Source organism: Miniopterus natalensis, chromosome 19 (assembly GCF_054644295.1).
Source record: "Miniopterus natalensis isolate mMinNat1 chromosome 19, mMinNat1.hap1, whole genome shotgun sequence".
NCBI lineage: Eukaryota > Metazoa > Chordata > Mammalia > Chiroptera > Miniopteridae > Miniopterus > Miniopterus natalensis.
This window is the reverse complement of record NC_142099.1, coordinates 17,196,287-17,210,001: the sequence shown is the minus strand read 5'-3', so window position 1 is coordinate 17,210,001 and position 13,715 is coordinate 17,196,287. Positions and strand designations below refer to the sequence as shown.

General features: G+C 36.9%; 1 protein-coding gene across 1 annotated transcript in view; it reads right to left on the bottom strand.

Annotated features, from left to right (window-relative positions):
- Nucleotides 1-13,715, bottom strand: part of RABGAP1L (RAB GTPase activating protein 1 like) — a 368,977-nt gene that overhangs the window by 131,840 nt on the left and 223,422 nt on the right. The window contains exons 17-18 of the mRNA XM_087827782.1: nucleotides 5,998-6,123; nucleotides 3,318-3,461 (exon numbers count right to left, since the gene is read on the bottom strand). Coding sequence (XP_087683908.1) covers nucleotides 3,318-3,461; nucleotides 5,998-6,123 — 270 coding nt within the window. The remainder of the gene's footprint in view (nucleotides 1-3,317; nucleotides 3,462-5,997; nucleotides 6,124-13,715) is intronic.

Genomic DNA, 13,715 nt, shown 5'->3' with positions numbered 1-13,715 from the left:
TCAAGTCAAGACTAAAAGAAATACTGCTTTCCTTATCTTTCGAAAGAAGGTAGAAAAAAATACTTTTGGAGGACTACTTAAATCACCAGCCAAAAAAGGAAAGAGAATGAAACTTCTATTAAGGTCAATGGCTAAAATTTTGGTTTTAGCAAAGATGCATCTCCACTGGGAGTGGGGAGAGAATAGGGTGGACAAAGGTTGTTAGAAAGGTAATAAAGAACCAGCAGCTATTTGCCCCTCTCTGAAGAATCCCTGAAGTCAGCTGGTTAATTGAAGAAATTGAGAGCAACTAAAAGGGTCATACAGGTAGACAGGGCAGAACGCAAGGTAATGTTAACTGAATACTTACTCTGTGGCAGGCACTATGCTAAGCACCTTATTGTTCATAATTTCATTTAATCACTTATATAACCCTGGGAGATCGGTATCGTTAGCTCCACCTAACGAATGGAGAAACTGAGACAAAGACAGGCCAACTAAGATGAGCACGGTGATACAGGAAGGGTGAACTAAGAAGCCGAACATCTGAACCCCAATGTCAAACTGTCTCTGTGCCGCCGCTTCCATAACTCAGTACAGTGCTGGATACCCCCCAGGCTGACATCTCTCACAGCAGCACAGAAGTGACTCCACTCTTAGATCCACTCTTAGTCCCATCTGAATACAACTTTAGAGATCAAGTAAACAAATCCAATCGCCAAACGAGTTGTATTTTATTTCATATTCATCAGCTGTAATCTGATCCAGGACCTGCCCTCTTAAAAAACAACACAAAATAAAACAAAAACCTGCCCTTGCCCACAAGGAAGACTTTTAGTGGATGAAAACAACTCAAAAGGTAACTCTCAGAATACTCTGGAAAGCTGCTGGGTGGCATCTATAAACCTTAGTGCACACACGTGCTGACCCAGCAATTCCAAAAAGTGTGTATGTATGCTCACCACACAGGTTCAAGGCTAACGGCAGCTCTACACACACTGGCCCTCATCTAGAAGCGACCCAGAGGCCCGCTGGTTGCGGTGTACTCAGGGTGGAGCAAGCAAAGCGCACCCGCCCATGGCAACGGGACGAATCTCAGACAAGTAAGGGGACTGAGAAAGCCAGGCCACAAAGGGGCCCTACGGCATGACTCCATTCATATGAAGCTCAAAAACAGTCAAAGTAACCTCCCGAGTTCAAGGTCAGGGCAGTGATTACTCTGTGGAGGGGCAATGACGTGGAGGTGGAGAAGGAAAGGAGAGCTCTGAGCAGCTTTTGAAACAGTAACCCTTTTCCACCTGAGTATTCCCTAGCCGCCCACCTGCACCGAAGCCTAGTTCACAACTGTCAGGGTTTTAATTGTTCCCTTAACACTAGAGAGTATGACCGAAAACCATAAATGGGTGATTCTATTTACGACGAGGTTACCATTTCTTCTTTTAGAATATTTTATTACGTGTAAAGGAATAGCTTTGGGATAAATATTTTATTAACTACAAGAAGGAAATGGGCAAAGAAAAAACACAGACAGGCAGGAAACAAAAGTTTATCTAAAAACTTCCTTTGCAAAATAATACTCTGACAAAGATGAGTGAGTGGAAAGAACGAATATCCTGAAGCATACTCTAATACTGTTCCCAATAAAGCTTACTTTAAAAAGCTACTTTGCTCTGCTAAGGTTTGTTACTTATTTCCCTGGTTAACATAATGTGATTACAACCTACTCTGTGTTTTGGAGCTAAGCTATGCAACTTCCTAAAACGGCTACAGAGCACCAGGTTAAGAGAAGGGAAAGTGACATTTATCCACGATGCTCTTATTAATTTTAATGAGCATTAAGGTCTTTTAAACACTGTGATTATGAATTATGGTTGACAAGTGATAAGGCAGCTTATAAATTTGCTTTTCTTTTACTTACTATAAATGTTTCTAATTTTTCTTAGCAACTGACATTAGAAATTCAAGTATTTTCAAGATGAAATTTCCTAAAAAACTATATATCTGATTCCAGAAGACCTGTAGATGGTGCTCCAATAGAAAGTCAGAATTCCAGTGATCACACCATTTTGACTTTGAATAAGACTTTAGCTCCAAATTCTGCAGGCTTCCTTTAGCTTAAATTTAGATAGGCATTTTAGAAACAGTTTGCAAGTAAAACAAGCAGAATTAATGTGTTATCAATCACGCTGTCTAGCTGTTATACATTCAGAATTTAGGAACTTATTCTGTGAGCTCTGCAAGTCACTCGACCCTTCTTTATCAAAATATGTTGCAAATGTCTAAACATCTTACATGTCTACGAAATGCTCTGCACCTTCGAATACTGTGACACACCAACTAGAACCTCTGAAGAGCAAAACCCAGCTATGCTCGCACCCGAAACAGCCCCTGCCGACGTAGGCTGAAAAATAACAGTGATGCTTTGTGCAGCTGATTCATTTTACCCTTTCAAATCTTTCTTTCATAATTAAGTTTCTAGCTCCTAGGGTGATTAAAATACACTTTTCTTTCAAGAAAGAGGAAACTTTATGTAAGAAAAGTAATATAGTAATACAAAACTGCCTAGGTTATATTACGCTTATACTTTTGACTCCAGCTTTAAATTTAAGACAGCTGTATTTTCACACACATTTGTATTTGCAATTAAAAAAGTACTTCTCATCCAGCAACTTTCTATCACTGCTAAGACCATCAGACATCTGATGGTCAAGACAGGTGGTATGTATGTGTAATATTGCTTATTTCTTTAAGAGAGTAAAGTGAATAAATGTAGTCATCTAAGAAATGAACAATAATAAAAGAAATACTATAGGTACCTAAGAAATTGTGCAAACTAAGTTTCTGAAATATTCTACTGTCTAAAAATATAATTATATGATGTAGAAACTTTATCACTTCTCTTTTATCTCAATGGAGTCTCAAACATCATATACAAAGAGATATGAATTAAGGATTTAATTATTATAAAATTTTCATTTATAGTCACTCTTGGAGTATAATTGCATTACTATTAAAAACACCTGATTCTAAATCATTTATTTAACTTTAAAGGTCCTTTATATAAGTAATCCATTATTATACATATATGGATTTATTATGAATTTAATTATACAAATTTAATTACCTCATTTTACTTTGTAGGAATTATATATGCCTTAATGTTCTCATTTCTCACAAATAACAAAATTTCAATGAAAATAGCCTTTACTAAAAATTCAAATAGAATGTTTTGGTCAGTATTTCTAGCTTAATGTCACAGAAAAAAAATGAAGACAAGTGAAACCATTTTGAGTAGAAACAATTTCCCCTTTGGCTTAGGTATGAGAGAGTCACTCTACCTCACAGAGCAGTAAGTCAATGATGTGGAAGACCATGCAGAGCGGGAACTTGGCGGTGAACAGGGTGAGGAACCACTGGGAAGCGTACATGTGGGCCTCCAGGTTCAGGTCACAAAAATGGCTGTGCAGGTCCGGTAACTGCTCCTGAAGTCAAAGGGGAAAGTTTAGCGGATGGAAGGTGAAAGAAGCTTTATTTCCTGCCACCACTGCCATTTATGACAAGCATCCTGTGAACACTCTTCATTTTATGGCAGCATTCACTGAATTGTATATAACTACGCAGAAGTGATGGTGGGAGGTGAGAATTAGGGACATGACAGATCACCAAGGAAAAGAAAGAGATTTGTTAGGAACAAATAACAAAGCTCATCTCCTGCTCACTGGACTGGTCTTGTTTCTGGGGAGATGCTCAGATGACCCACCTGCCTCCTAAGAAATATCACGACTCCAGGATCAAGTGACAGCACCCCCATTCGGGATTTAACTCCCAACTAGCTAGGAAAGAGATGTACTTGATGCCAACATCATCTGGGTTTTATGATATTACTTCAGTATATTTTTTGGCACTTAGAAAATGCCGAACATAACCAAGGTCTTAAAAACCTATCTTCGAGGTCTTAAAAAAATGGCAAAATACAGAAATGGCAAGTGCACAGTGTGTGAAATTGAGTGTCTCCTTAAAATGCCTTTATGCTGCTTTACCTGTTTGCCCAAGCTATACTAGTAAATTCATTTCAAACGCGTGGAAGGCAAAGTACACGGCATTAGCACAGTATTCCCAGAACTGAAGGGCAAAGGCAGAGATATGCAAAAGCTCATTTTTGTTTTGTTTTCATAAACAGACCACAAAAACAAAAAACCAATTCTTGTGCAAGCTGCTCTTTGAAAAACATCCAAATGTGCCCATCTAGTCCTTTAACTGGGGCGTCCAATGGTCATCCAGTTAACAGACAAAAAGCGCTAACAGAAAGATGTGTTTGGGTTTCTTCACAGTTCTGCAAACTTGCTGTTCATTTATCAGATACAGGTATTTGACTCTCCAAGCACGTAGGAGTCGTGACCTTTGAAAAAAAATATAAGCTGAAGCCTGGCCGGGCGTGGCTCAGCGGTTGAGCGTCGATCTAGGATCCAGGCGATCGGGGTTCGATTCCCGGTCAGGGCACATGCCTGGGTTGTGGGCTCGATCAATGACTCTCTCATTATTGATGTTTCTCTCTCTCTCTCTCCCTCTCCTTTCCTGTCTCTGAAATCAATAAAGATATACATATCTTTATTGATATATATATAAGCTGAAAGGTGAAAAGTGAGTAATCCCAAACAAACTCTCACTTGGAAGATGAAATCTCTGAAAAAGAGCCTGTAGTTTTTCATGCCCATGGTTACCAGATCCTTCTGCATTCTTTCTTCCCTCAACGCCCATTTGGCATTGCGCTTACAGCTTATTTGACATCCTCCCACCTTTACTTCTTCTTCACATTTAAGATCTTCCACTCGCCTCTGTTCCCTTCTCCTAGTAAAGCTGCCCTTCACCTCACAGCAAACTGTCCATCTTCCACTCCTGTCCTTTAAATCGTCTGATCTCCGGACAGGTCACGTCAATGAGCTCCTGCCAGTATCTTCTACTGCCACATCCCACTAACCTTCCTGCCCAATCATTGCACTTTTCTCCAATATGGAATCAATCCTTCCACATATTTTTCACATTTCTCTTGGGTTCCCAATACCTCATATAGAGAATGCATAGGTCCATTATAAATGTAAGATTTCTAATCTCAGGTGAAATTTCAAAGCTACTCATTAATTCTTTTTATCAGCACTAGTCAATAATTTTGCCCCTACAATCTTTTTTTTTTATGTATATTTGACATATATATGTTTCTCACCTATATAAATGTATATATACATATTATAAAATAGTAATAACTCTGAGATCAAGAAATTATGTGGAAAAATTTTTTCAATTTTTATTGAATTTATAGGGGTGATGTTGGTTGATAAAATTATATAGATTTCAGATGAACAATTCTATAATGCATCACCTGTGTATTGTATTGTGTGCTCACCATCCGAAGTCGAGTCTCCTTCTGTCACCATTTATCCCCCTTGGCCCTCTCCTACCTCCTCCACTCCCTTCCCCCGTAATCACCATGCTGCTGTCTGTCTACGAGGTTTTTTCCCTTAATCCCTCTACCTTATGTGGGAAAATTTAAAGTATGTCCCCACATTACAACATTCCAAGTGTTTTTATTCTCCTATCAATATCTTTCTATTTTTTCTAATTCTTTCCTTTATGTGGAGCTAAATGTGGTACTGGAACTGGTGCTAATTAATTCAGAGAAAAACTCTTAAGTGTTTCTATTTTTATTCTGTAAACATCTTCATTTCTTTACAAATAATACCCAACAATCTCTTTATTGACTTAACTTACTATATTCTCATTCAAAGTGTATTAAAAGTTGACTATTTACAAAGGAAGACAATTTTAAAATTGGTAAAATGGTTAAACAAATATTTTATAATATCAAAACCAATGTACATATTGGTCAGAAATCAAATCCATTTGCATTTTCTGTAGAATTCCATTAAATTTTCATAAGTTATGATTGTTCATCAATTTTATTAGGCTTTTTCTATAACTCAACCAATCCCTGAGAGATAAAAGTTCCGAACTTTCACTTACCTGCATTAGTCTCTCCAACTGATAAAATTTGCAATGAAGATCTTCAAAGTTGTTTTTGTAGAGGTCTCGTAAACCATAGTCATACATGATTTTCACCAAAACACAGAATGCTTGTTCCTCTGGCATCTACAGAAAAACATATAAACACAGAGCATCACTGAGTGGCATCTGGCCAGAATGTCAGAAAATTTCCTTCATGTTTTTAGTTTTCTACATTAACGGCTGCAGTGTTATGGTAAAATCTGTGTTCAAAGCTTATGGCTTCCTTACTTGAGGTGAATTTCCCTCTTTTGTTAATTTTAATCATCATTCATTCATTCATTCATTCACTAAGTCATCTTAAAAATAGGTAATAGAGTCATGTTTTGATTAAAAAATCAAAACAATGTAAAAGTATATTAAGGTAAAAGTCTCACTCCTCTCTATGCCCAGGACACTAATCCCTGTGTCTACCCTCACCTCTTTTGCACAACTTTGTAAGTACTCTCAATAATTCCTCATGTATCCTGCAAGTGTTTCTCTATGCAAGTAAAATAGCTATGTTTCTTATTTTATTTTTTCCCTTTTCTACATAAAGGATAGCTTGCTTTTTCCCCTCAATAATATTCCCAAAGAGGGATTGCTGGGTCAAAGGATAAATGCATTTTTAGTTTGGGTAGATAGTGCGATACTGTCCTCCCAGAATCTTCTTGATGTTGCTATTTTTCTTTCTATAAAAAACAGTTTTCCAGAAAGAATCTTGTGCTTCTACCATTAAGATTTAAATGACCAATAAAATCTAATATACCCTCCCAGAGGTATTTTTTATGAACAGAGAATGAAGTCTGAAATCAAAGAAACAATCTCTAAATTGTGGTGGGATTGAGAAGTACAGATTGGTAGTTACCAAATGCACATGGGGATGTAAAGTACAGCATAGGGAATACAGTCAGTAATATTGTAATAACTATGTATGGTGCCAGGTGGGTACTGGAAATAGCAGGGGAAACACTTTGTAAAGTATTCAATTGTCTAACCACTATGCTGTATATCTGAAACTAATACAAAATAATACTGAATGTAAATTGTAATTTTAAAATATTTTAAAATTTATTTTAATTAAATGAAAAGTGCAGATGCCCCATGGGACATCTATAAGAACCTAATAGGTCTGTGACTTCTGAGTTTTAGGCCGTAGAAATGAAAAAAATACAATGGGATTAACAAAAAGAAAGAAAGATATTTGACAATGTTCCAGTTTCCCCCACTGCATTTACCTAAATGACTGCCTGAGAATCTATCTTCTGATCTTATAAGCCCACTCCTGCCTCACCACTGGGGCTCCATGTTATCTGGTCCCCCAAATAACCACAGAGAAGCTCTTGTGCAAAAAGTGGACACCAGAAGAGATATGCTTTTTTAAAAAATATATATATATCTTTATTGATTTCAGAGAGAGGAAAGGAGAGGGAGAGAGAGAGAGATAGAAACATCAATGATGAGAGAGTCATTGATCGGCTGCAGCCCACAACCCCAGGCATGTGCCCTGACTGGGAATCGAACCCTGATCGCCTGGATCCTAGGTCTACGCTTAACCGCTGAGCCACACCCGGCCAGGCGAGATATGCAATTTTTAACCCTTATTTGCTTCAATTGCCTGTGTGGGAAAAGCCTTGATTTCAGTGCCTTGTTCTCAAGAACGTTATACCATGTGAAAAAGCAATGCCCTCTGGATGGTGTTATACAATCACAGCACAACGAATATAGAGATTTTCATTGTCTATTGCCCATTTGCTGAGAAGGCCAACTGGATTTGGTAACTTAAAAACAGTGTTCTCTATTTCAAATTAATTCAGTTAAAAAAGGCATTTTGAACAAGGAAAGAAATCTTAGTGTAGACTATTTCTAAAGAATGCAACTTCAGCCTGGCCGGGCGTGGCTCAGCGGTCGAGCGTAGACCTAGGATCCAGGCGATCAGGGTTCGATTCCCGGTCAGGGCACATGCCCGGGTTTCGGGCTGCAGCCGATCAATGACTCTCTCATCATTGATGTTTCTGTCTATCTCTCTCTCCGTTCCTCTCTCTGAAATTAATAAAAAAGGTATATTAAAAAAAAAAAAGTTGTCAAAAAAAAATTAAAATGCAACTTCATTATTTTTAAAGAGTTTAAATCAAATGAGGGGATCTCAAAGAGCTGGCTTTAATGAATAGGTACTAATTTGCTATCAGCACATTAGATAATAAGGGTTTCTGAGACTTTTGAGAATGTGTGAAAATGGTCTCGTTCTTTAAGTAATTTTAAGTATTCTTCCCACAATCTTAGCTATGATACTGTATCATAATGTGGAAAGCTTATTTGAGAAAAGGAAAACCAGAGCTTAGACTCTGTTTAAATACTGCATTAAAAATTCTGAATTAGGAGAGTAAAACATAAATATGCATAACCCAAGGTCACAGACAATAGTGTGGTAAGGAGGGACTGGGGAGGGGGATGGGATGGGGTGGAATGGGTCACTAGGGAGAAAAAGGGACATCTTCAGTATTTTAAACAAAAAAAAAATTAAAAAAAAATAGTGTGGTGAGGGACTGCGGAGGGGGGTGGGGTTGGGGTGGAAGGGGGGAAAAGGGACATCTCTAATATTTTGAACAATAAAAAATAAATAATAAATAATAAATAAATACGAGGTTTTTGCCACATGTATAAAAATTTAAAAATAAATTGTGGTCTCAATAAGCTGAAAGAATTCAGAGACATATGCAATATTCTAGAAATTACACCAAGCAAACAGAAAAAGCTGTCCTTACTCAGTGTCCTAAGATGAAACTATTACATAAACATCTACTTTAAATGTCACTCCTTTGAAAGTCTGACGTTGGCTGATTGTGGCATCTGACACCTTTGTTGGACTAACCTTCTGCCTGAGTAACGGAACCAAGTAGAGCTTTATTTACCCACTTAGAAATGCAATTGTCCATCTAAGTTCCTATACAGGCTGGCACTTCTATTTTCTACTTACAAACCATGAAACCTGTAAATTAGCTAATAAAATCTCCTGAAGATTAAATGAGTACACTGAGCTATTCTCATTTTTGTCTCTACATATTTACTTACTTCTTTTTTATCTATGGCCGTGGGGGCCGTTGCTTTGGCCCCAGAAGTTTAAGTCAGCAGCCATTTTCTACTCTATGTTCAGCTGCTTAGAATAGAGTGTGCTGCATTGTTTACCCCTAGCATCCTGTCACGGAGGCCTCGGTGACACTACCGTGCAATGCGTGCTCTGCAATACTTCTGTCGCAGCCAGGTGCTAAGCCTCTTCACCTTCCCCTCTGAGCTCTACAACAGCAGCTGCACAAAACAGCTGCACGGACAGTGGTAGCCGGCCCTGGAGAAACTGATTCCCGGAAGGCCTCCCTCTTCTAAATGAATTATGATTAGGTGAATATTTTACCACCTGGCACCTTATAAAGAGGTAAGCCTTATCTCCTTGAATGTGGTAAAACCATTAAATAAAGGCTTAGATGCCTGTCATCATTTATACACTCAGTCACTGCACACAGGAGATGAGTGCACTGTGCTAGGCCCTGGGGATACAGAGGTGAAGGGACAAGTGCCTTCCCAAAGGACGAATACATACAGAACTGCTTGAGTTTCATATGGACACAGAAGTCCTAGGATAGGGGAGGCTGAGCGTGTAGACGAGAAGTTAGATGGCACTACAGCTACAGCAAGTATGGGAATGGCCAGGTATGGGCCAGATCAAGATAAATTATTCAGGAAAACGACAAATGGACATAAGTTTCTGCTTTGCTTTTGGGTATGAAGTTAAATTTCCTCTCTCTCATTCCCTCCCCCTTATCTTCTCTTTCTCCCCTTCCCCTCTCCCTATCCTCCTCTGTCTGTCTGTCTCACTAACATATACACACAGACAATATATTTAATAAATGTTCTTCAAAACAAAATCATTGGGAAACTGACAATCCCAGCCCGTAACCTTTATTTTTAAAAAATTATTTATGTATATATATATAATTTTTATTATATATATCCTGGTAACCTTTATTTTAAAAAATTATACATATACATATATATACACACACATACACACACACACATGTATATATACGGGGAGAGCTATCCTCGCAACCTTTATTTAAAAAAATAACAGGACGCCCGGCTGGGCGTGGCTCAGCGGTTAAGCGTCGACCTAGGATCCAGGCGATCAGGGTTCAATTCCCGGTCAGGGCACATGCCCGGGTTGCGGGCTGCAGCCGATCAATGACTCTCATCATTGATGTTTCTATTTCTCTCTCTCCCTCTCTTTTCCTCTCTCTAAAATCAATAAAGATATATTTAATAAGTAAGTAAGTAAGTAAGTAAATAAATAAATAAATAAATAAATAAATAAATAAATAAAAGGAGGGTAATCTTGGAATTGGTATCCTTCATGACTTGTTTTAGAATAGAGCCAAATTTTTATTTTCAGTTAGTTCATGTGCCACATGTAAACCTATAATACCAGTCCACCTGGTGTAGAATAATACTGACTGTCTGAGGACTCAGTTCAGCTATAATAAGTTCACATGGGATTTTAGCAATTATCTTATCATAAAATTGATTTAAAATGAACCCTGTGAAGACAGAAAGAGATTGCTAACAAAGGAGTAATGGGAAATATATATAATCCTTTGAAAAGTGGAAATGCAACCTTCTTTTTCTAGTTTAAATGAAATGAGATCTATTTAGCATGTTCAATTAATATTCCCACTGTACTTCTCTTTCATCAATTAATATATTCTTTATCAGAAGCAGCAACCAGGGAAAGCATATAAAACTTAGTGAAAATGTCAAAGATTTAAAAAATGAAAGTAAGTATAAGACAATGCACATTTAAGGAAGATGTTATACTCTATTAAAGTGCCAATAATATGGAGTAAAGGCTGAGCCTAGGTTGGTGGTACTGTAAAACAAAAGATATATGACATGAAAACTTCTTTTGGAAATTGTGAACAATAATCACTTACTGATGGCCACTAATGACTTCAATAATGGCAGGATAATTTACTGACAACAATAAATTATTAGCTTTGTCAATGCAAATAAATAGAATGCTAATAATGCTAATAACAAGTTGGGTAATAGGGACCTTTCTATAGCATGAGCAGTATTTGGCCATTACCATAACTCATCAAATATCAGAAAATAAATGGAATGGAGTTGAGAAGTGATGTGCAGCATTATATAGTACTTCCATCATACAGATAAAACAGATGGAAACAGACTCAAGAGCACAAACAACAGTAAAATATGGCAAAATAATCAGTAAGTGATTTATTTTTAATATTTACTATTTTGCTTTTAATGTTACTTAATTTCTAGTTTATATCACTTAAGATTTACTGTGATTTAACTGACATATAACATTGTGTAAGTTGAAGGTATATAAAGTGATGATTTGATATAGGTATGTATTACAAAATGATCACCACAATAGATTAACACATCCATCACCTCACATAGAAGTTTTGTCTTATAAGTTTGATTATAAATGGCACTAGAACACAAAGTCTCTGTTATTCACTTTAACCTGATAAGATTTTTGCTTTCTCTGCCAAAGCTCTTTGTGTCATGTAGTAAAGTTATTTGTATGCTCCTACTAACCTCTGGACACTGTTTTCACTTTGTATCCCCTAAAGCTCTTAGCATATAGACTTAAATAAATATCAAGTATTAAATGTTTGTTTAGGATAACTTTAGCAAAACCAGATACATCTGCCTTTGTCAATGAAGGCATGTCAACAAGTAGGGCAATCTGTGTCAACTGGGAAGGTAAGAGCCAGCAAAAATGTAGAGGAAAAGGATTGGTGCGAAAGTGGAAGCAAGGGGCAGCCAAAGGTAACTATATCAGCACTTGATTTCTTTTAATATTATTACAAATGCTAAATATAAAAAACTTTTGTATTATCTGTAATTTGTATTGGCTGTTAAGCTTGTCCTTCAATTAGCATACAGAAAATCAATCAAGATCTAAGAATCAACAGCTAGCTGTACTGTCATACCTCACCTTACTACAAGAGTGGGTTCCCCCATTACATAGTATTGTGGGACCTGCGTACTTTAAAAAAAAAAAGCACTAAAATAACTATTTACTTTATCACAACAATTAATATTTCACTGAACCAGACATGCTAATTTATCACTGATATGTAATTGGTCTGAAGTACAATAAAAATAAGTCACTGAACAAAATATTTTTAAACTAAATAATAAGATGCTGTAACATGATGGGTCTCTAATATTGAATATCCACCTTGGCTGTAAACAGGAGCTTTGTTATGGAGTCAGTGTTGTTTTATTGAGGAAAGGAGGAGATATGCATTGAAATCTTATAATTTAAGATACCACAATGTCATCCATGGCTCTATGAAACATAAAGCTAAATACCTGCCTCACATGTACAATCTGAGAATCAAACATGATGTAATCACTGTTTGGTAACAAATATTGACAATGATCTGCCATCTGTACTAACAAAGATAATCACTGAACGGAGATGGTCTCGAAGCTTCGCTGCTTCTCTCTGCAGTGAACCACAGAACAAAGCAGCTCTAAGTACTTCAAAAGCCTTTAAGATTCACCTGCAGTTACACACATCAAGATGTTTTCTGAGGCAAATTATATGCTGATAATATAACATAATCTCCTAGTTTAGGATAAAACTAAAATTTCTGTTCTTCATTGTTGTTTCATATCTTTTTGCAATCAATCTACCATTTCTTTGAAGGTGCCGGACATTCCACCAACTTTCTGGATTTTCTTCAACAAAGGTGGATTTTCAAGAGTGACTGTTTTGAAAATCATAAGCTCATGAGTCTTCATTTTCTGTTTACCCATCGAACAGCAAACAGAATGAAAACTTCCAGCTGATTATTTTCCTTTTAAAGCAAAATATATGCTAAAATATATTTAAATTAAATGTGTATTTATAAGCTATAAAACATATTGTACAACGTATTAGTCTGCTAATGTGTGATCAATTTAAGCTAATGGGACCAGGGTCCAAAAGAAAATTGGCTGGGCAAATAATGATGAATTTTAGAAAGAACAGCAGCAGCTACCATTATTAGAGGCATTTATTCATGATCCCATTTGATCTTCACCAAATTCTGTAACATAGGCATTATTTTTACATTTTAAATACTAGACAAGTGAAGTTCAATGAAGTTAAGTGATTTGCCAATAACTGCACATCTATTAAGTAAAGCCTGGATTCAGTCCCACAGCTGCACTCTTTTCGTACCAGATACAAAATAAGAATTTTCATGTTCATAATATAAGGTATTCGATATTCATAAGAACTCTAGAAATACGATGATATTGTTTCAATTTTATAAATGGGGGGAAAATGAACCCCAGAGAGCTTAGGAAACTTGCCCAGGGTCATATATTTGGAAAATGGCCCCAAAGCACTGATGCAAGAATGAACTTAGAACAGGAAAATCTATTGGATTATAAGAAAAAGCGACTTGGGAGCATAAAAGACTTATTAAAAAAAGCACCAAAACTCTTATAGTAAGGACATCACTATAAGATGATGTGATGTGTCTGTCTAGCATCCTATCTCCCATCATCTGTTATCAAAATCCCTTTTCCTCTAGGAACCACTCCATTGTTCAGGAGGAGCTGATCCAGCTCACTGTCAGCACTTGATGGGGACTCAAGCCCTTTATAGGGCTAATCAG